This window comes from Balaenoptera borealis, assembly GCF_965194805.1.
Source record: "Balaenoptera borealis genome assembly, chromosome: 8".
Classification (NCBI taxonomy): domain Eukaryota; kingdom Metazoa; phylum Chordata; class Mammalia; order Artiodactyla; family Balaenopteridae; genus Balaenoptera; species Balaenoptera borealis.
Genome location: NC_138865.1, coordinates 78850129 through 78872900, shown reverse-complemented (window position 1 = coordinate 78872900; position 22772 = coordinate 78850129). Strand labels below are relative to the sequence as shown.

Genomic DNA, 22772 nt, shown 5'->3' with positions numbered 1-22772 from the left:
GATAATGGAAAAGTTTTTTTTTCCCCCTCCAAAATGGGGGATGCAAAGTTTGAAAACACAGGGTATGGTCCAATTGACAGAAAGGCAAATGCATGAAGCTGGGAGCAAATGGCTAAGAGACTGACAAGAGATGAGATTTTTTAAGAGCACCTTTCACACATGGGATTCCTTATCCAAACTACAGAAAAAAAAATCATTTGAGAGACAAGTTTTTCATTTCTTCTAAGGATGGTATTTCAATTAGCAACATTCAAATTTCACTAGAAGAGAAGTTAATTCATTGCATACAGTGGATAACTTGGGTGGGTGGTTCCCAAACCTGCATGTGCATCACCCAGAGGACCTGTTAGGGTACGCATTGTGTAGCCCCACTGATTAGTAGTTTTGAGGTAAGGCCCAGAATTTGCATTTCTAACAAGTTCCTAGGTGATGCCAATATTGTTGGTCTAGGGACACCACTTTGAGAACCACTTCCTAAGGGTATACAGGCTAGCATCTTTCCTGGAAGCCCAGTTGATAAAGCCTGGTTAATTAGGCTAGTATCTCCAACATAGGGCCTGAGTTTCTGTAGGCATGATTCACAAATACCTGTCCCTCATGCCAGAAGCGCAAGAAGTAAGTGGGTTATACAGAAGATCATGCCAATATCTTTTCATGTGGGCTACCAAAGACATTTTAGCTTCTCTTAAAAAAATATTTTAAGAAGATAAAGTTCTCCCAATTAATCTATAAATGCACATCCCTCATTTTTCAAGCACAGACTGGTCTAGGTATTTCCTTCTTTGGATGCACATCACTTAAAGAGTTAAATTCTATGCATTTGTTAGGATAGAATCAGTGTTTGATTGAGATACAAAATCATGCTCAATTACAATGTTGAAAAAAGTAAATGCACTGAGATATGTATTTCCTAATCTTACCGCCTCTACAATTGAAGTGCATTTATCAAGCATGCTTCCCAAAATAAGATGCCTAGAAGAAATTTTGTATGGGAGGCAAAAATATTTTACATATGCATTTTTTTACATATTAGCTAATGAAATCTGTAGAACAATGCTAGCAAGATAGTATTATTCACATTTTACAGCTGAATAAACTGTCTCATGAATATTAAAAAAAAACCAACAACTCTAAAGTCACTGGGACTTGATCCCAAGTGTTCAAAATCTTGATGTATTATATATGTACTCAGTGATTACCACTGTCTGTAAGACACACAGTATTTCTTTCAACTACGGTACTCAAATCAATCATAAATCCTTGGAATAACAAGGTAGCAAAGGTGCAGGGGGAACATTTTGGGAATTTATCTACATATCACAAATGAACACTGGAACATTTTTATCCTCTCTTCCTTTTGCAAATCAGCTGCATTAAAAACTGCTCTCTTCTTCAAAACTCGTTAAAATATCATGTGCAGAGAAAGAAATATGTGGAGTTTGGAAGGAAAGTTAACATCTGGCCCATAACCCTTTCCCCTATTCTTGCTGAGAAATGACCTTCTTCAGTCATTTCTATCAGGGGTTTTCCCTGAGTGAGAAGATATTGTTAATATGGTAAGGATACTTTATTTTATATTCATGCTGAGACCATTGTTTTATTACAGCTAACCAGTCATGCACAGATGGAAGAACGGCATTGAGTGGCAAAGAGCAGCTTCCCATTTGTTAACACCCAGCAGTGATCACAATACCCTCCTTTTGGGCTCTTTCAAAGATGACTCTGGAAACTTCAGGGTGTACCGTGTCTTCTGGTAGAACACCATAAAATGAAGCCTGTTGAAACTATTACTGGGATGTGTGATAGAAATTTAATTGCTTTGAAATGCCTAAGGCTAGCAAGATGTGAACATGTGTAAAGAGTCTGAATTGAGATTCTAAGAAAAAAAAAGTCTGGATCTATTTATGTCACAGAAGATGAATCCAGATGGATTCTGCAAAGTGATCGCCTGGTGTGTATAACTGTACCTTCCTAGACACAGTGGCCTTAGGAAGTTACGCATAGAACTAGGGTGGGATTAATTTTCAGGATTTCTTTCTGAAACTTTGGGTCTGGTTTTTATTGTAGACACTGGTATGAATATAAAGATCTCTCTGGATAGAAAAAAAAGGATGGGCTAAGCCATCTTTATGAAAATTTAAAAAGATGTAATAAGGCTCCTTTTTCTCTTGTTCATTTGGGTTATCTTATTGATCCTGAACCAGTTTTCACAGCTGGAACAGTGCCCATTTGGCATGGTCTCACTATGGTCACAGCAACTTAGAGCCCCCTGTCCCTGATGGAGGACAGGGAATTAGTGCCGCAGTCTGTGCTCAGAATGCTGATGCCAGAGTCCAAACTGACAGGCATGTACTGATTTCAATGACAGAGTTCCTCCTATGCACCTCAATCACATTTCCCCCTTTCACATTTAAAGCTCTATTCCTCGGTAGAAAAGATGGTCTGTTGGGAGCACCTTCCCAAGCCAGCTTGATGATAATCATGGAAACATCACATGAAGTCCTTTTCACCACTGCCTTATGCCTGTGTTCATGTATCCTGCATATATCAATGTTTATAAGGACTCATCACCCCAAATAAGAATCTTCTCCTACTGGCTCCACGTGAAATAATTATACATTTGAACTAATGAAGCTTCAATCATTTTTGGTCACAAAATAAGGCAGAATGTAGAAAGAATATGAAGAGAGAAACAGATCTGTGCTTTACACACTTACTCAAAATTCTAAGATTTTGCGTCAAACTGTGTCTAGAGAGTTGGTGATAAAGATAGTGATGAAAAAAGATATTGGAAAACTCTATTTGACTGCAGTAACTTTGCTAATGAAGGTTCTGTGAATGTCAAGGTTGAAGCAGTAGATGAAGGTTAAAATGACCAAAACCATCTCTGGAGAGATACCTTTTAAAAGATACCCGTGCCTTTGACAATTGTGGGAGAAATTACAACAGAATTCTATGCAACAGGGCTGCCTATGTGAGAATTATGTGTATTAGAGACAGCTGCCTCTTTCTTTAGGTGGACATCATCCCACTCTGGGGCACTTGGCTTGGTGAGTAAATCACAGGCCAGATTTCAGTCTCCACTCAATCCTCGTTTGATTCCCTTGCACAGTTAATAACCTGTGCGACGAACTATGGCAGCCCTAGCATACAGTCATAGACATTTCTTGCATTTTCAGGTATCTCCTCTGATTTTTTAGTCATATATGGCCAGAATTTAGTGCAAATTTTAGGATTCTAAGATGCACAATATTGAACTCTGGAACAAAGCTGGACACGTATCTTTTACCTTGGCTCTAAAGGCACTTCTGAAGGCAAAACATATAAAGAAAAGCAAAAAATTTCCAGACAGAACCATCCCACACAGTATATTAAGAAAGCATAGACGCTGCAGCCTCTGGCAGGTTCAAAAAAGTCATAAAGCTTCCTAGGACTATAGATGATTCTAAGTTTGCGTCACAGCCAAGAAAAAGAATATTAACATAAAACTTAAGAAAGGGAAAAAGGCATTTGTAAACTGTAAATGCCTCTGTCACTCTATCTGCAAGAGTCTCACAGCGACTCAAGAAGCTAACCAGAATTGTGTCACTCGCTTTCTTTAAGTCTCTGAAAATTGACACGGCAAATACAAAGACCACAACTGTACGTGAAAATAATTCAAATATTGGAAGTTAAGTGGCTTTCTGAAGGTCATGGTGAACAATAATAAGCAACAAAAAGACTTGGGTCAAAGGAAATTTGTGAAGTCTTCTCAAAGTACAATTTCTGGCCTGACACTTTTCAAGAAGCGATCTCATCACCACACCCTTTGTCCTGGATTTATTAAAGACCAATTCAAAAAGCATTTCTTTGTCTTCTCTTTTTAAAAAAAGAATTTAGCAAAGACGATTATATACACCAGTGCTATAACTCTCCTCATTTAGAAGGCGACCAAGAGATGATAAAAAATTTCACTGAATGTCACAGCCCTTGAGGTCAGGAATACACAATTGCATGCTAAGATGATAGAAAATGATCACTGCAAGAGCATTTTCATCCATTTTAGCAAGTCAGTTTCTTCTGTGCGTGTCATTTTGTAGCACATATCACAGGACCCATGGATTTATACCATCAGCTTAAAAAAGAAAACTCTAACATCAAAGCAACTGGAATCGACTTGCTTGATGGTCATTACTATTATCCAACTCACTTTCTCAAATCAGTGCAGTAGCCCCAACATGTTTTTCAGATCAAATAAGAACTCTTAACTCTAGGAATCAGGTAGCATGGCTCTCAGTTTCTTCTGAATTACTTCCCTCATCACATCATACCCGTCATTTTTGCACACTGGGCCCTCTGTCTTCTCCCTTACCCTGACCATTGCTTTCACCACAGCTGTCTCATCCAGTTTTAATCCCCAATCCTCCAAGAGATACAAAGAAAAAATAATACATCTGTTTAAACTAACTACTCTAAAAACTATTTCAGACAAGTTTTAATTCCCATGAGTAACTCTAAGGTTCTCAAACACCTTCCACCCTCTCATTATATTTATCTATGCTTCTCATCTAGGTTATGTACATGACATTAACAAATCATTCATGATCAGCAGATTATGCTTTTTTCAAAACATTCCAGCCCATCTATTGTTTCTTGAAATCCAAGTAGTCTTCTAGAAAAGCAGAGAAATAACAAATAAGGAAGTTAACCCTTTATCCAGAATCATCAACTAAAATCACTGGCAAATGGAAATAAGAACCCAAATTAGACAAAGTAAACTACAGAGAGGGGAACAGAAGTGTTACAAGAAATACGTGAATATAAAGGAGTGAGTGTCATATTTGCAAGGGAGAGTGGAGCTCATTTCATTCCTAAGCTACACACAGCATTTTAATGGCCACAGATCTATGCGTGTGTGTGTGTGTGTGTGTGTGTATATATATATATGTGCTTCATTTTTATCATACAAAAATTCTAACAGAATATTAACTGTTTATTAATTCAACATTAAATGTTGTATGAGAATGATGCATAACATGTAGATGATCGTGTTCCCTGAGTGTCTGCTATGAATGAAGAACTGTGCTCAATTCTGTATATGATACTGTTTTCCTCATTCTTCCCTTTGCCACACACTCCAGCTAGGATGGATGGCCTCCTAGCTTTTCCTTGACTGACACTTTGTATCTGCTGTATGCCTGGCCTGAAATGCTCTATATCTGGCTAGCCATTTGGACCATTCCCTTACTCCTCAAAGCCTCTGTTTAAATTAGGTCTTTTCGGACTGTGTAATGTTTAAAAAGTTGTAATTTGTCCACACAGAGACTTGTCCATGAATATTCATACCAGCTTTACTCATAACAACCAACCTGGAAACAATAAAATAGTCCAGGGGAAGGGGAACCTTCGTACACTGTTGGTGGGAATGTAAATTGGTGCAGCCACTGTGGAAAACAGTATGGAGGTTCCTCAAAAAACTAAAAATATAAGTATCATATACTGAGTAATTCCACTCTTGAGTACATATCCAAAAAAACCAAACCACTAATTCAAAAAGATATATGCACCCCAATGTTCATAGCAGCAGTATTACAACTGTCAAGATATGGAAGTAACCTAAGTGTCCATCGACAGATGAATGGATTAAGAATATGTGGTACATATATACAGTAGAATACTACTCAGCCATAAAAAAGAATAAAATTTTGTCATTTGCAACAACATGGATGGACCGGGAGGGTATTACGCTAAGTGATATAAGTCAGAGAAAAGACAAATACTGTATGATATAACTTACACGTGGAACCTAAAAATTAAAATAAACTAGTGGATATAACAAAAAAGAACAGTTTCGCAGATATAGAGAACAAAGTAGAAATTACCAGTGGGGGGAGAGAAAGGGGGAGAGGTAAGATAGGGGTAGGGGATTAAGAGGTACAAACTACTATGTATGAAATAAATAAGCTACAAGGATATATTGCACAACACAGGGAATGTAGCCAATATTTTATAATAATTATAAATGGAGTATAGCTTTTAAAAATTGTGAATCACTATGTTGTACACCTGTAACTTATATAATATTGTATATCAACTATACCTCAATAAAAAATAAAAATAAAATTATCTGTGAAAAAGTGAATGATGATACAAATTGTGGTACATTCCTATATATATAGTGGAATACTACTTAGTAATAAAATGGAATAAACTCCTCATATACTTAATGACAAGAATGAACCTCAAAAAAATATATGGAGGGAAATAAGCCAGTTTCAAATAATTCTATTTACATGAAAGTCCACAAAAGACAATCTAATCTACAGTGACAGAAAATCAACTGGTTGCAAAGGGCGGGGTTGAGGGGTGGGATAAGGGATGAGAAAGAGCACAAAAGAACTTTGTGGGGTGACGGAAATGTTCTATACCTTGATTGCGGTGATGTTTACACAGACGTATACATTTGTACACTTAAAATGGTGCTTTTTATTATATGTAAACTCAGTCCAATGAAGTTAAGAATGTATGTGGGTCCCCAGATGTACTATTTATTTGTTTACAAAGCTGGGATTCAATCCCAGGTTATTTGACTTTGGGGCCCATGCTCCAAACCACTAGGCAGAGTGAGATTTTTGTTTTAAATAAACAAAACCTCAAACAAGAGGTTTTGTTTATTTAAAACAAAAAACAAAAAGGCTTCCGTAAGAAAATGTGCCTGTATATGTACGTATGTATATTCTTCTTTTTTTTTTAGGTTCTCTGCTAGATTCTTTTTTTAAAATTTAATTTAATTTTGTTTTTTTATACAGCAGGTTCTTTTTTTTTTTTTTAAACATCTTTATTGAAGTATAATTGCTTTACAATGGTGTGTTAGTTTCTGCTTTATAACAAAGTGAATCAGTTATACATATACATATGTTCCCATATCTCTTCCCTCTTGCATCTCCCTCCCTCCCACCCTCCCCATCCCACCCCTCTAGGTGGTCACAAAGCACCGAGCTGATCTCCCTGTGCTATGTGGCTGCTTCCCACTAGCTATCTATTTTACATTTGGTAGTGTATATATGTCCATGACACTCTCTCACCCTGTCACATCTCTCCCCTCCCCCTCCCCATATCCTCAAGTCCATTCTCTAGTAGGTCTGTGTCTTTATTCCCGTCTTGCCACTAGGTTCTTCATGACCTTTTTTTTTTTTTTTCTCCTTAGATTCCATATATATGTGTTAGCATACTGTATTTGTTTTTCTCTTTCTGACTTACTTCACTCTGTATGACAGACTCTAACTCCATCCACCTCATTACAAATACCTCCATTTCATTTCTTTTATGGCTGAGTAATATTCCATTGTATATATGTGCCACATCTTCTTTATCCATTCATCCGATGATGGACACTTAGGTTGCTTCCATGTCCTGGCTATTGTAAACAGAGGTGCAATGAACATTTTGGTACATGATTCTTTTTGAACTATGGTTTTCTCAGGGTATATGCCCAGTAGTGGGATTGCTGGGTCGTATGGTAGTTCTATTTGTAGTTTTTTAAGGACCCTCCATACTGTTCTCCATAGTGGCTGTATCAATTTACATTCCCACCAACAGTGCAAGAGTGTTCCCTTTCCTCCACACCCTCTCCAGCATTTATTGTTTGTAGATTTTTTGATGATGGCCATTCTGACCGGTGTGAGATGATATCTCATTGTAGTTTTGATTTGCATTTCTCTAATGATTAATGATGTTGAGCATTCTTTCATGTGTCTGTTGGCAATCTGTATATCTTCTTTGGAGAAATGTCTATTTAGGTCTTCTGCCCATTTTTGGATTGGGTTGTTCGTTTTTTTGTTATTGAGCTGCATGAGCTGCTTGTAAATCTTGGAGATTAATCCTTTGTCAGTTGCTTCATTTGCAAATATTTTCTCCCATTCTGATGGTTGTCTTTTGGTCTTGTTTATGGTTTCCTTTGCTGTGCAAAAGCTTTTAAGTTTCATTAGGTCCCATTTGTTTATTTGTGTTTTTATTTCCATTTCTCTAGGAGCTGGGTCAAAAAGAATCTTGCTGTGATTTATGTCATAGAGTGTTCTGCCTATGTTTTCCTCTAAGAGTTTGATAGTGTCCAGCAGGTTCTTATTAGTTATCTCTTTTATACATATTAGTGTATATATGTCAATCCCAATCTCCTAATTCATCCCCGCCCCACTTCCCCTGGCTTTTCCCCCTTGGTGTCCATATGTTTGTTCTCTACATCTGTGTCTCTATTTCTGCCTTGCAAACCAGTTCATCTGTACCATTTTTCTAGATTCCACATATATGCATTAATATACGATAACTGTTTTTCTCTTTCTGATTTACTTCATTCTGTATGATAGTATCTAAATCCATCCACTTCTCTACAGATGACCCAATTTCGTTCCTTTTTGTGGTTGAGTAATATTCCATTGTATATATGTACCACAACTTCTTTAGCCATTCATCTGTTGATGGGCATTGAGGTTGCTTCCATGACCAGGCTATTGTAAATAGTGCTGCAATGAACATTGGGGTGCATATGTCTTTGACTTATGGTTTTGTCTGGGTATATGCCCAGTAGTGGGATTGCTGGATCACATGGTAATTCTATTTTTAGTTTTTTAAGGAACTTCCATACTGTTCTCCATAGTGGCTGTATCAATTTACATTCCCACCAACAGTGCAAGAGGGTTCCCTTTTCTCCACACCCTCTCCAGCATTTGTTGTTTGTAGATTTTCTGATGATGCCCATTCTAACCAGTGTGAGGTGATACCTCACTGTAGTTTTGATTTGCATTTCTCTAATAATTAGTGATGCTGAGCATCTTTTCATGTGCCTCTTGGCCATCTGTATGTCTTCTTTGGAGAAATGTCTATTTAGGTCTTCTGCCCACTTTTTGATTGGGTTGTTTTTTTTTTTTTTTAATATCGAGCTGCATGAGCTGTTTATGTATTTTGGAGATTATCCTTTGTCCGTTGATTCACTTGCAAATATTTTCTCCCATTCTGAGGGTTGTCTTTTCACCTTGTTTGCAGTTTCCTTTGCTGTGCAAAAGCTTTTAAGTATCATTAGGTCCCATTTGTTTATTTTTGTTTTTTTGTTTGTTTTTTTGTTTGTTTGTTTTTAATTAATTAATTTATTTATGGCTGTGTTGGGTCCTCGTTTCTGTGCGAGGGCTTTCTCTAGCTGTGGCAAGTGGAGGCCACTCTTCATCGCGGTGCACGGGCCTCTCACTGTCGCGGCCTCTCTTGTTGTGGAGCACAGGCTCCAGACGCGCAGGCTCAGCAATTGTGGCTCACGGGCCCAGCCGCTATGCGGCACGTGGGATCTTCCCAGACCAGGGCCCGAACCCGTGTCCCCTGCATTAGCAGGCAGATTCTCAACCACTGCACCACCAGGGAAGCCCTATTTTTGTTTTTATTTCCATTACTCTAGCAGGTGGGTCAAAAAAGATCTTGCTGTGATTTAAGTCACAGAGTGTTCTTCCTATGTTTTCCTCTAAGAGTGTTATAGTGTCCATTCTTACATTTAGGTCTTTAATCCATTTTGAGTTTATTTTTGTGTATGGTGTTAGGAAGTGTTCTAATTTCATTCTTTTACATGTAGCTGTTCATTTTTCCCAGCACCACTTATTGAAGAGACTGTCTTTTCTCCATTGTATATCCTTGCTTCCTTTGTCATAGATTAGTTGACCACAGGTGTGTGGGTTTATCGCTGGGCTTTCTATCCTGTTCCATTGATCTATATTTCTGTTTTTGTGCCAGTACCATACTGTCTTGATTACTATATCTTTGTAGTACAGTCTGAGGTGAGGGAGTCTGATTCCTCCAGCTCTGTTTTTTTCCCTCAAGATTGCTTTGACTATTCAGGGTCTTTTGTGTCTCCACACAAATTTTAAGGTTTTTTCTTCTAGTTCTGTAAAAAAATGCCATTAGCAATTTGATAGGGATTGTATTGAATCTGTAGATTGCTTTTGGTAGTATAGTCATTTTCACAATACTTATTCTTCCAATCCACGAACATGGTATATCTCTCCACCTGTTTGTGTCATCTTTGATTTCTTTCATCAGTGTCTTATAGTTTTCTGAGTACAGGTCTTTCACCTCCTTAGGTAGGTTTATTCCTAGGTATTTTATTCTTTTTGTTGCATTGGTGAATGTGATTGTTTCCTTAATTTCTCTTTCTGATCTTTCATTCTTAGTATATAGGAATGCAAAAGATTTCTGTGCATTAATTTTATATCCTGCAACTTTACCAAATTCATTGATTAGCTCTGGTAGTTTTCTGGTAGCATCTTCAGGATTCTCTATGTATAGTATCATGTCATCTGCAAATAATGACAGTTTTACTTCTTCTTTTCCAATTTGTATTCCTTTTATTTCTTTTTCTTCTCTGATTGTCATGGCTAGGACTTCCAAAACTATGGTGAATGACAGTGGCAGGAGTGGACATCCTTGTCTTGTTCCTGATCTTAGAGGAAATGCTTTCAGTTTTTCACCATTGAGAATGATGTTTGCTGTGGGTTTGTCGTGTATGGCCTTTATTATGTTGAGGTAGGTTCCCTCTATGCCCACTTTCTGGAGAGTTTTTATCATAAATGGGTGTTGAATTTTGTCAAAAGCTTTTTCTGAATCTAATGAGATGATCATATGGTTTTTATTCATCAATTTGTTAATATAGTGCATCACATTGATGGATTTGCATATATTGAAGAATCCTTGCATTCCTGGGATAAATCCCACTTGATCATGATGTATGATCCTTTTAATGTGTTGTTGGATTCTGTTTGCTAGTATTTTGTTGAGGATTTTTGCATCTATATTCATCAGTGATATTGGTCTGTAATTTTCTTTTTTTGTAGTGTCTTTGTCTGGTTTTGGTATCAGGGTGATGGTGGCCTCGTAGAATGAGTTTGGGAGTGTTCCTCCCTCTGCAGTTTTTTGGAAGAGTTTCAGAAGGATGGGTGTTAGCTCTTCTCTAAATGTTTGATAGAATTCACCTGTGGAGCCATCTGGTCCTGGACTTTTGTTTGTTGGAAGATTTTTAATCACAGTTTCAATTTCATTACTTGTGATTGGTCTGTTGATATTTTCTATTTCTTCCTGGTTCAGTCTTGGAAGGTTATACCTTCGTAAGAATAACCAAATTCTAAGAATTTGTCCATTTCTTCCAGGTTGTCCATTTTATTGGTATAGCATTGCTTGTAGTAGTCTCTTAGGATGCTTTGTATTTCTGCAGTGTCTGTTGTAACTGCTCCTTTTTCATTTCTAATTTTATTGATTTGAGTTCTCGCCCTCTTTTTCTGTCTGGCTAAAGGTTTATCAATTTTGTTTATATTCTCAAAGAACCAGCTTTTAGTTTTATTGATCTTTGCTACAGTTTTCTTTGTTTCTATTTCATTTATTTCTGCTCTTATCTTTATGATTTCTTTCCTTCTGCTAACTTTGGGTTTGTTTGTTCTTCTTTCTCTAGTTCCTTTAGGTGTAAGGTTAGATTGTTTATTTGAGATTTTTCTTGTTTCTTGAGGTAGGATTGTACTGCTATGAACTTCCCTCTTAGAACTGCTTTTGCTGCATCCCATAGGTTTTGCATCATCGTGTTTTCATTGTCATTTGTCTCTAGGTATTTTTTGATTTCCTCTTTGATTTCTTCAGTGATCTCTTGGTTACTTAGTAACATATTGTTTAGCCTCCATGTGTTTTTCTTTTTAAATTTTTTCCCTGTAACTGATATCTAGTCTCATAGTGTTGTGGTAGGAAAAGATGCTTGATATGATTTCAGTTTTCTTAAATTTACCGAGGCTTGATTTGTGACCCAAGATGTGATCTATCCTGGAGAATGTTCCATGTGCCCTTGAGAAGATAGTGTAATTTGCTGTTTTTAGATGGAATGTCCTATAAATATCAATTAAATCTATCTGGTCTATTGTGTCATTTAAAGCTTGTGTTTCCTTATTAATTTTCTGTTTGGATGATCTGTCCATTGGTGTAAGTGAGGTGTTAAAGTCTCCCACTATTATTGTGTTACTGTCGATTTCCTCTTTTATAGCTGTTAGCAGTTGCCTTATGTATTGAGGTGCTCCTATGTTGGGTGCATATATATTTATAATTGTTATAGCTTCTTCTTGGATTGATCCCTTGATCATTATGCAGTGTCCTTCCTTGTCTCTTGTAACATTCTTTATTTTAAAGTCTGTTTTATCCAACATGAGTATTGCTACTACAGCTTTCTTTTGATTTCCATTTGCATGGAATATCTTTTTCCATCCCCTCACTTTCAGTCTGTATGTGTCCCTAGGTCTGAAGTGGGTCACTTGTAGACAGCATATATCCAGGTCTTGTTTTGTATTCATTCAACAAGCCTGTGTCTTTTGGTTGGAGCATTTAATCCATTCACATTTAAGGTAATTATTGATATGTATGTTCCTATTACCATTTTCTTAATTGTTCTGAGTTTGTTTTTGTAGGTCCTTTTCTTCTCTTGTGTTTCCCACTTAGGGAAGTTCCTCTAGCATTTGGTGTAGAACTGGTTTGGTGGTGCTGAATCCTCTTAGCTTTTGCTTGTCTGTAAAGCTTTTGATTTCTCCATCGAATCTGAATGAGATCCTTGCTGGGTAATCTTGGTTGTAGGTTCTTCCCTTCCACCACTTCAAATATATCATGCCACTCCCTTCTGGCTTGTAGAGTTTCTGCTGAAAAATCAGCTGTTAACCTTAGGGGAGTTCCCTTGTATGTTATTTGTCGTTTTTCCCTTGTTGCTTGTAATAATTTTTCCCTTTCTGTAATTTTTGTCAATTTGATTAGTATTTGTCTCGGCGTGTTTCTCCTTGGGTTTATCCTGCCTGGGACTCTCTGTGCTTCCTGGACTTGGGTGGCCCTTTCGTTTCCTATGTTAGGGAAGTTTTTGACTATTATGTCTTCAAATATTTTCTTGGGTCCTTTCTCTCTCTCTTCTCCTTCTGGGACCCCTGTAATGCAAATGTTGGTGCATTTAATGTTGTCCCAGAACTCTTAGGCTGTCTTCATTTCTTTTCATTCTTTTTTCTTTATTCTGTTCCGCGGCAGTGAATTCCACCATTCTGTCTTCCAGGTCAGTTATCCGTTCTTCTGCCTCAGTCATTCTGTTATTGATTCTTTCTAGTGTATTTTTCATTTATTGTATTGCTCATCTCTGTTTGTTCTTTAATTCTTCTAGGTATTTGTTAAACATTTCTTGCATCTTCTCGATCTTTGCCTCCATTCTTTTTCCGAGGTCCTGGATCATCTTCACTATCATTATTCTGAGTTCTTTTTCTGGAAGGTTGCCTATCTCCACTTCATTTAGTTGTTTTTCTGGGGTTTTATCTTGTTCCTTCATCTGGTACATAGCCCTCTGCCTTTTCATCTTGTCTATCTTTCTGTGAATGTGGTTTTCATTCCACAGGTTGCAGGATTGTAGCTCTTCTTGCTTCTGCTGTCTGACCTCTGGTGGATGAGGCTATCTAAGAGGCTTGTGTAAGCTTCCTCATGGGAGGCACCAGTGGTGGGTAGAGCTGGGTGTTGCTCTGGTGGGCAGAGCTCAGTAAAAGTTTAATCCACTTGTCTGCTTATGGGTGGGGCTGAGTTCCCTCCCTGTTGGTTGTTTGGCCTGAGGCAACCCAGCACTGGAGGCTACAGGCTCTTTGGTGGGGCTAATGGCGGACTCCAGGAGGGCTGATGCCAAGGAGTATTTCCCAGAACTTCTGCTGACAGTGTCCTTGTCCTCACAGTGAGGCACAGCCACCCCCCACCTCTGCAAGAGACGCTCCAACACTAGCAGGTAGATCTGGTTCAGTCTCCTATGGGGTCACTGCTCCTTCCCCTGGGTCCTGATGCGCCTACTTTGTGTGTGCCCTCCAATTTAATTAATTTCAATCGCAAAATAGCATTCTAATTCACAACATAGTTTCATATCTTTATCCTCATTTCACAGTAGAAAGCTGTGACATATGAAAATACACTTTTAAGACTCTTTTCTTTGTCAAGGCTCTTTTTATGTTTGGTTATTTTCCAATTTCAAAGCACTTTTCTTTCAACTCAGCCTTCTCATTATGTTTGGTATTTGTTACCCACATTCTAAAAACCCAAGATACAAAAACTTTAATTGGCCTCCTCAAAGGCCAAAGAAAATATCAATAACAGACTCTACTAGAATAAAGTTCTTAAGATTGTGGCAAAGCCACAAAACTACTCCAAACATAATTCCCTTCATAAACTAATTATGTTTTGTAAAGAGATAATAGTCATACAGTACAACCATTGTTTTAATTCTATTTTGAAGATGGAGTTTAAGTGTGAAACCACATGCATTTAAAACTTTTGTATTTAGGGATGAAAAAACAAAACAAAATACCCCCAAAGTCTAACAAACCTAACACTACCATTCAAAGACCAGTGCAGAGAAAATAACATTTTTCATTTGCAGAAAATATTTTAAAATCTCACATATTTAGTAGGTATGAATAGAACACTCTGATGGGGCAAGTAGACATTTTGGATACAAGACTCCGGATTAAGCAGTGACCAAGCAGACTGTTGTCAGGGGTTCTATATTGCTGTTCCCAGGTAGATATTTAGGTAAATCATCCACCAGACAAAAGAATAAACGTAAAATCCCTAAATTATGTGTGATTCATATCTTTTTTTAATAAATGAGCAAGAAGGTAAGCTCATACATTCAATGATCAGTAAATGCAAAAATGAAAGGTTTTAAGTTAATAAGTGAATAGGAGTTCATAGAATACAATGGAGTAAACATAGAATCTTGAAAGAAAATCAGGTGGTGTTTCTAGGGAGCAAATTTTATTAGGTAGGATCAAATGTACTTACATCCCTCTCTGCATTTTAAGAGAAGAACTAAATGCCTTATTTCTGAAAATAGGATCAGGACTGAAGTCAAGCATCTGATTCAAATACCCCCTCTGACACTGACCAGATGAATAATGTTTCACTTTGACCTTTCTTTGAAAACATGATGTGCAGATTTCCAATTAAGGTACATTATGTAGCTTTAATCATAGCTACCAACATCACATCAGCATGCTAGGTGGCAAAGATAAGATATTATTTGTACATTGACATAATAAAATACAATATAGCTTTACCCTTTCAAATGGTAACACATCAGATATCACTTTATAGACTCAAAAAAAATAAAAATAAAAACACCACATTTCAAAACCTTTAGTTTCAGTTCAACACATGGCATGCTTAATGGTTTCAGCATATCTAATTCTTTTTAATAAGTGTTAAAACTGAAAGCAAGACAGGTAGATATTAAAAATATATTGGAACATCTTAAAATTACCAGCCCTAACAGTGGAAATAAAATGATGGCGATTAAAAGTAATAAAGGTTATTAAAAGTTAAGGGCCTTTGAGGCTAGGAAGTCATGTTAGACTGTCAATTGTTTTCCCCATGGTGGGAAATCAGTTAGAAATTAAAAAAAAAAAAAATCTAGTAGTTTAGTTGTGGTCAAAGAAAGAGTCAGTGGAGAATGGGGAGGTTTCAGCAACATGCTGGTAGAAAAAAAGAGACTTACATAGTCTGGGAGGGCAGTGAAATGGAAGGCGTGGTAACCTCGCTCACTTAGTTGTCATTTTTGATTTTCAATGACATTTTTTTCATTCTTTCGCCTAGTAAAGATGACAGAAGTTCCTAATTTATTATCTGACGTCTATTCCTGTTCCTAGATTCAAGAGAGTTTAACTGTAAAATATCAAGTCATCATATCCAAATACAGACACTGAAAAAAACTACAGCACCGATGTTGCATGCATTCCATTATACTTCTCATAACTACATCCGCAAACCAGAGATAAGGACATGGGGGAAAGATTCAGCGAGCACAGCCCAGGAGGCTGGGGGAGAAAGGGGAAATCTTCAGGGTCTTCAGATTAACACAGTAGGAGGGAGGGGCTCATAACAAAGAGTCACGTTCTTCCTGAAAGGCTATGAGCCATGGATTCTAGAAGAATGCAGAATTCAAGTCCTCTGCATGGCTCTAGGATCCATATACTCTATAGGTACAAACAGAGCTGGTCAAAATGCAAATGGCACTCCACAAGAGAGATTCTCTCATTAGATGCCTTCTGCTGCTCAGGCTGGGCTGCATTTTAGATGACGAGAGGAGGATCATTGATACTTTTATAAACATGAACCTGGCAGATTGGTTGGGCTTGACTGAAGGGAGAAAAAAGTGCAGTGTAAATTTCTGTTCTGTGTGTAAATCATAGCACAGCCAGATCAGAGCAGGCAAAGTCATGGGGCCCCGGACGTTTCCTTCTAATTCTCCTCTTTGGTTGCACTTCATTCAGCATGCAGTGGGCTGGCCTGCTGAAGGTGCGCAGGAAATATTTGTGAATAAATGAATGAAGAGACTGCATAACTTATATTCCTTGAAGAAAACCACCCTGATGGCGAAAACCCTCAATTCTACAGCTGATTTGTACATTTTAAGGAGCATGAGGGGGGTATTAAAAACAGTAGAAAAGAAAAAAATAGGAAAAGACTTATCGTAAGAGCAAAGGGAAAAAAAGGAGAAAGAAGTAATATTGAAGAAACCCCCAAACAAACAATTTAATGCCAAAGTCGTCTCCAGGCACTGCAAATGCTGCTCAGTAGCAAAATACTGGAATTTGGATTTTAGTTCTGTAGTGGCAAATACCACATCTGTTCATGTGGTCTCATACAAATACTTTCCTATTCTCATGCATAATCTCAGATTCTTTGCTAGATGCATGATATTTATTCCATTTATTATTAAAGAAACTATCTCTGGAGGAGGTTTAAAGTCAAAAGGTGTCTGAAATTTAGCTACGATTATTCACAGGATGAACAAATCTAAATAACATCTAGTTAGTTTCCATAGGTATGCATTCATTGGATTATGTTTATTTTGAAAAACAAATCTTCTGCAAGATATTTTAACTATAAGAGATTACTATTATTATTGAAGAAGCATCAAGACAGAATCATCTTAGTTCAATTAACATTGTTAAAAATTAAGGTACCATTAGCATAAAAATGTTGATGAGTGGCTTCCAGCTTTGGGGCTGGCTTTACTGTGAACTGATCTCAATATAGGATCGTTTATAGAGTGCGACCATAATGAGAGCACAGAGAAAGGGGAAGAAAGTTCTCTGCACCCAGCTCATCAGTATGCAACTCTGCTCTCAGAGAAACACACAGAGGAGCCAGTCCTTCAAGGGCAACTTCCTTGCCTGGATGCAATCTGTCCATGCCATTCAACAAGAAGCCAGCAGCTGCCTCTGGAGGGAATCCCCTTCCAGGAGCCAGGAATCCAGGCCCATTAACACATGTGGGTAAGAGTGGATCAAGTCTGCCTTGAGAGGAGACCCACACCAGTCTAGTTCCTATAACATCTGGCTCTGTTCTCTGCTTCGGATGGACCACACATGGGTAGATCTGAAGAAATGTAAGGACATTGTGTGAAATGCACTTGGCAGGGTTTGGGGAAAGACTGATCTTTAGGGTGTTGGCTTCTCCAAATTTATCAGTGAGAACTAAGACTATCAAGTCTATTGAGGGCAAGACCCCAAAACCTAACTGGTTGCTACTCTGAGCTGCTTCTGCTTTACCTGATGAGAAGGAAATTCACATGTTCATACTGACGGCCCCACTGCAGAAGAGTACCTGCCAAGCAATTTATAAAATTCTGGTGGTTTCAAAAAAAAAAAAAACCCACTCTTCAGACAAGTTAAATCGCTCAACGTGAGGGCACAACAGCAAGCCCAGGGAAGCACAGGTGTTTTCAGATTCGTTTCATACCTACATCTCACTCAGCGTTAGGACTAAACCAAGTGGTAAGAGGGAGTGCACCCAGGGCTGCAGGCTTCTGCTTGCAGGCAACTTCCGTTTTTTCCTAAGGAGAAACATTTGGCCATGTCTTCCCGCTAAGCAAGGCCTGCAAAAGCCGGCTGACCTAATTTAAAATATGAGCTCTCATTGCATGAACCTCTTCCAAGCCTTCGCTATTTTTTGTTCGTTCAGATCTTATTCCATAAAAAGTCAGCCCATCTTTTTCCAGTCCTAGTGACCTGCATTCTCTCCTTCCCGGAAGCATGTCGCTTCTCCTGCTAGCCTCTGCCTTAATCACTTTTATTTGTGGGACGCTAGGGAGGGGATGGGAATGCTTCGAGTAGGGAAGAAAATAACTCTTAAAAAATCCTTCTTATTATGATCATGTTTAGATGAAATATGGGGCTTGCCATCAACAAAATTACAAAACAATTCCACTGGGAGTCCAGACGGTTCAGGGTAATTCATCTATGAAAAAGTGAACTTTAATTGTTACTCTTGGCAGCAATCTAAGAGAAGAGTGAAATATTATACTAAATATTGCCACGTGCAATAGTAAAATGCTCTTTCCTCCCTGCCAGAAGCAGTGTATGGCCCCCTTCAGACTCAGGTTTGGATCTGGTGATTTAGTCTAAATCCTCGGCTTCCCCCTCTCCAAAACCAACAGAGGTTTTCAAAAGAGTTGCATTTTTTATTAGAACCATTTGCTCTTTTTAAGTTGCCAAAAAGGAGTAAGTAAAACTAAGACTTTTATTTGGGTTAAAGTTGATTCCTCAGCTTCATTGAGGTCAATGTACTTAGTCTGTGAACCTTCTACTAAGAAGTTCATTGCAGTGTTGAACCAGCCAGGGTTATGTTTTGATCCCTTCTTCCCCCCTCCCCAAACCCAACCCCTTGGCTGCCTGGATTTATATAGTCGGGGCTGGAAGCATGGGGAAGCTAATCAAAAGGAAACATACATATGGCAAATTACATCCTGGATTTTCTAGAACAATTGAAATTTCAAATATTTTTGATGCTGCACATAACATTTGCTATTCTGGAACTACATGTCTTGATTTGGGCTTCAGAAAATGTGATCCCAACAGGTATTTTCAATGCTTTAGATTAAAAGCTCATTGAACACTGCTGCATTATATAATTTACAAGCACAGAAAGGTATTCGATAATACTCGAAAGCAGAGGGACATTCTGTTTTTCTAAAAGTGAAGTTTTCAGTGAAGATGTTAATCAAAGAACTCTTTTATATGGTGCTGGTTCCCTGGCATATTGATAGGTTTTGGCAAAGCATGATTAATAAGCTGCTTGCAAATAATTTTTAAAATTACACTTTACATTTTCAGCATGAATATTTATATACATTGGGTATAATACACTAAGGATATATTAAAATCATATGTAAGATATCCTATGTAGATAATATTACTCAGCTTCTAAATTGTTTAAGTTGGGGAAGTTAGGGCCCAGAAAAATTAAATGACTTGCCCAGGATTATTCAGCTTATTACCAATGATCTGAGGACGAGAACCGTAATTTTTAAGTAGATATTCCTTATGTTATAGAATACTGTTTTTCATCCATAGGGATATATAATGATACAAAGATTACTTGGGAGTAAATTTAAGTCTGCAGATACAACAAAAAGTAATCTTTGTTGTAACTTAAATTAATGGATTAAAATTTAGATTATCTGAAACCTGAGTAAAGATACTACACTATAGGACATCTGCTTTATATAATTATTTTCTTTTGATTATAGCATATTTTATGGATGACAATAAACAAAATGGCTACCATTAGTAAGATAGTTTGAGGGAACTAGAATCCCTATCAGCCATGGGAAAAATAGTCAGCACTTATTATATCCTGTGCACACTTGCCTAAGACTGCACATTATAAAGCTTCATAAGAACTTTTAGTTTATGTAAAGTAATGTCTTAGAATTATGCCTGTTTTTCTGTTTGTGGAAGGTTTGAAAAAAAAAAACACAACAAAAACAAAATATGTAGAAAAGCACAGCCTAGCAACTAACAGCGCTACCCTCAAACGAACAAAAGATACCAGCTATTATTACCTGGAAGTAATCACTCCAGAAGGTAAGGAATTTTTAAATACATTGTTACAAATACCACTCAGATAATCAATGACAGCAAAGAGTAAACTAATGAGGAGCCCCATAGGTCGACAATACTTGGAAGTTGGTTACCTTTAAAGAAACTGACCTATGATGTGGGAAGCCAAGGAAATCTGCCTTAAATGTGTTGTTTTAATTAAAAAAAAAAAAAAAAAGGAACCTGCCTTTTTTTTTTTCTACTAAGAGGTCAAGCTCTTCCTGTGTCAGTACAAAATTTAAAGTTTCTTTGGATGGGTTCTATTTCCTGCTCTCCATTTAAAATGGGGGAAAAATAAAAATATTTTGCCTGTGACAAAATATGAAAGAAGTTCTCACCCTTAAAACCAGCAGCATTGGTTTTCCAGTCATTAGCGTTCAAATGTCCTGCACGGGAAGTCCTTACAATAACATGCTGCACGTCTCTCCAGGTCAGAAACGGACTGGGGAAAGACAAGGTAAGAATCATTGTACCAAAAAAAAAAAAAAGATGGGGGAAGCAGAGAGTCACAAGCAAATTAAAAAAGCGAAAGCAGAAGGGCAAAGTACTAAAAACAAAGGGTCAGCGATTTGGGTTTGGGATAAACAAATGCCAAATGCCGCTCTTGTTCTCAACTTGGAGAAGTGACATTAGTCTCAGGGAGGCAGAAAATGTAACCTTTAATTTGAGAAATAATGTGATATTAGTCAGTGTAAGTTTTTAAAAGGGTGAAGATTTCCAGTTTCCTCAACAAAATGGCTCCCAATTCTTGCCCTGTCATCCTTCGTGTAGACTCTTGCATCATAAGAAAATTACAACAAGCTAAAATCAAAACTGAAGGGCTCTTGAACATTCCTTGTTCAGTTGTTTAGCCAGGCACTTGATTTTAATTTAACAAAGAACTTAGCAATGTTAACCATTCTGGATGGATGTGTGGGATACAGAAAAAGTCTCAACTGAAACCAAGTCTTCATTTTCAGTGTTCTCAAAGGAAGAGGATGTGGTACAGAGTCCAAAACTGGGTACCCAAGCACAGAAAACTATGGGAGTGTCTTAATTTGCAATAAATAGTTATTAAATTATTGGATACCTATTTCTTATGGCTGTTGGCACTGAAGATCACAAAGACACTACGGAATGGGAGATACTTTCATCAAAGAACTGCAATACTAATAAACACACAGAAAATAAATCCAAGTACATATACACAGTCTTTTGTTCTCTTTCAAAGAACATGTTATTTACTAAAGGCATTTGACTCAGTGCATGCATGAAATTCTAATCAGGATACTTATTCAATTCAGTCTTGAATGTGAGGTGTGACAATTTTTTTACTTAATTAGGAAATATGGCAACTTATCATGCAGCTGTGTAGTTATTTTCTTTGCTTCTCATCTGCCACCTTCATTTTAGAAGGATATTTGCAAAGGATGGGTCGGAACATTTGAAGGAGGAGAGACAATGACTTGCTACCTTCCTAGAAGTGTGACAGGGGCATGTGGTAATCTCTGTACCCCCTCGTATGGGCACGTATGCACACTGGTGTCTCCCAGGCAGAGGGAGAATGTGGTATCTTTATAGCTAATTATCAATGATGAAGCGGCACACTGCTTCACTTGATACTACATTTTCCTATCACACTCAGCATATACGTGTTTTTGAGGGCGCCCTCCTAATGATAGGGGGCCCAGTGATCAGATTCTGGTTCCTTCATTTTCTACATATGTGAAATTGACTTCCCAAAGTGTCAGTTTCCCCACTTAGAATGTGGATGTTAATATCTACTTTACTTCCTTGTACCAACTGAATCAAAGTATAGTTGTCCCTTGAACAACGTGGAAGTTAGGGGCACCGACCCCTGAGCAGTCAAAAATCTGAGTATAACTTATAGTTGGCCCTCCGTAGTCACGGTTCTGCATCCATATATTCAACCAACAGCGGATCATGTAGTACGTATTTAGTGAAAAAAAATCTGCGTATAAGCGGACCTGTGCAGTTCAAACCTATGTTGTTCAAGAGTCAACTGCCATGCCAAGTACTTAACCTTGTTCCTGGTGCATAATAAACCATTATAAGTGGTAGACAGTACATCATTTTGCTAAAGTAAGAGCCACAGCTCCTATTTACTGATTTGAAAATGAAGGAGATGGGGAGAGAAAAGTACTACAGAGTTCTTATACCTTTTTGTTATGTTCTCAGATTCCAAATAAAAGAGAAATATTATTGCCATTTTCAAAGTTTCCATAAGGGACAAGATAGGATCTCGACTATTTTGTAAGTCTGCATTAATAGAAGAACTTATACTAAGGGATTAAAACCCATCCAAGTGAGTTTGAAAGATATGAGAACAATGGAAGCAGAATTATTTTTGTTTTGATACAACACTTGTTAGGAGCCAACTTTAGAACCTGACAAGGCACAAAACTCTGAAGAAAGGGAGGGAGGTTGTGTGATGGATCCCAGGAGGCACGGAAGTTTTGCTTCTAAAACAGTTGGCATGATTTGGCCCTTAGCTGGCTAATAGTGAATCCACAACAAAATTTAATAGAGTCCATGCACTACAGTCAGGAAAATTAGGAGAATGAGTCCAGGGAAAATTCTGAATGCTACTCTCAACATAAGACGTTCTAGCTCTGCCTGAAATGCGATGCTAATCTCCATTCCCTTTTCCAGTGTAGTTACTTGGGTGAGGGGCAAAAACAACAACAGAAAAGCTCAGTCTGGAAAGACATTCCAGCCCCTTATTTATGGGAAAGCAAAATCCTCTCAAGTGAACATGTATATTTTTATTTTTTCATGAGCAAACAGCAAGACCCATAAAAGTACACTTGGATGTGATAAATATGTCTAACTCAACCTTGT

General features: G+C 37.7%; 1 protein-coding gene and 1 long non-coding RNA gene across 10 annotated transcripts in view; one reads left to right on the top strand and one right to left on the bottom strand.

Moving 5' to 3' along the window:
- LOC309633131 overlaps nt 1-8061 on the top strand; it is a 99449-nt gene extending 91388 nt beyond the window's left edge. The window contains exon 4 of the long non-coding RNA XR_014247329.1: nt 1607-8061. This is a non-coding gene — a long non-coding RNA (uncharacterized lncRNA). The remainder of the gene's footprint in view (nt 1-1606) is intronic.
- Nucleotides 1-22772, bottom strand: part of PCSK5 (proprotein convertase subtilisin/kexin type 5) — a 465151-nt gene that overhangs the window by 200804 nt on the left and 241575 nt on the right. For all 9 annotated transcript variants that reach the window (XM_082401326.1, XM_082401328.1, XM_082401327.1 and 6 more), the window contains one exon: nt 20270-20373. In XM_082401326.1, coding sequence (XP_082257452.1) covers nt 20270-20373 — 104 coding nt within the window. The remainder of the gene's footprint in view (nt 1-20269; nt 20374-22772) is intronic.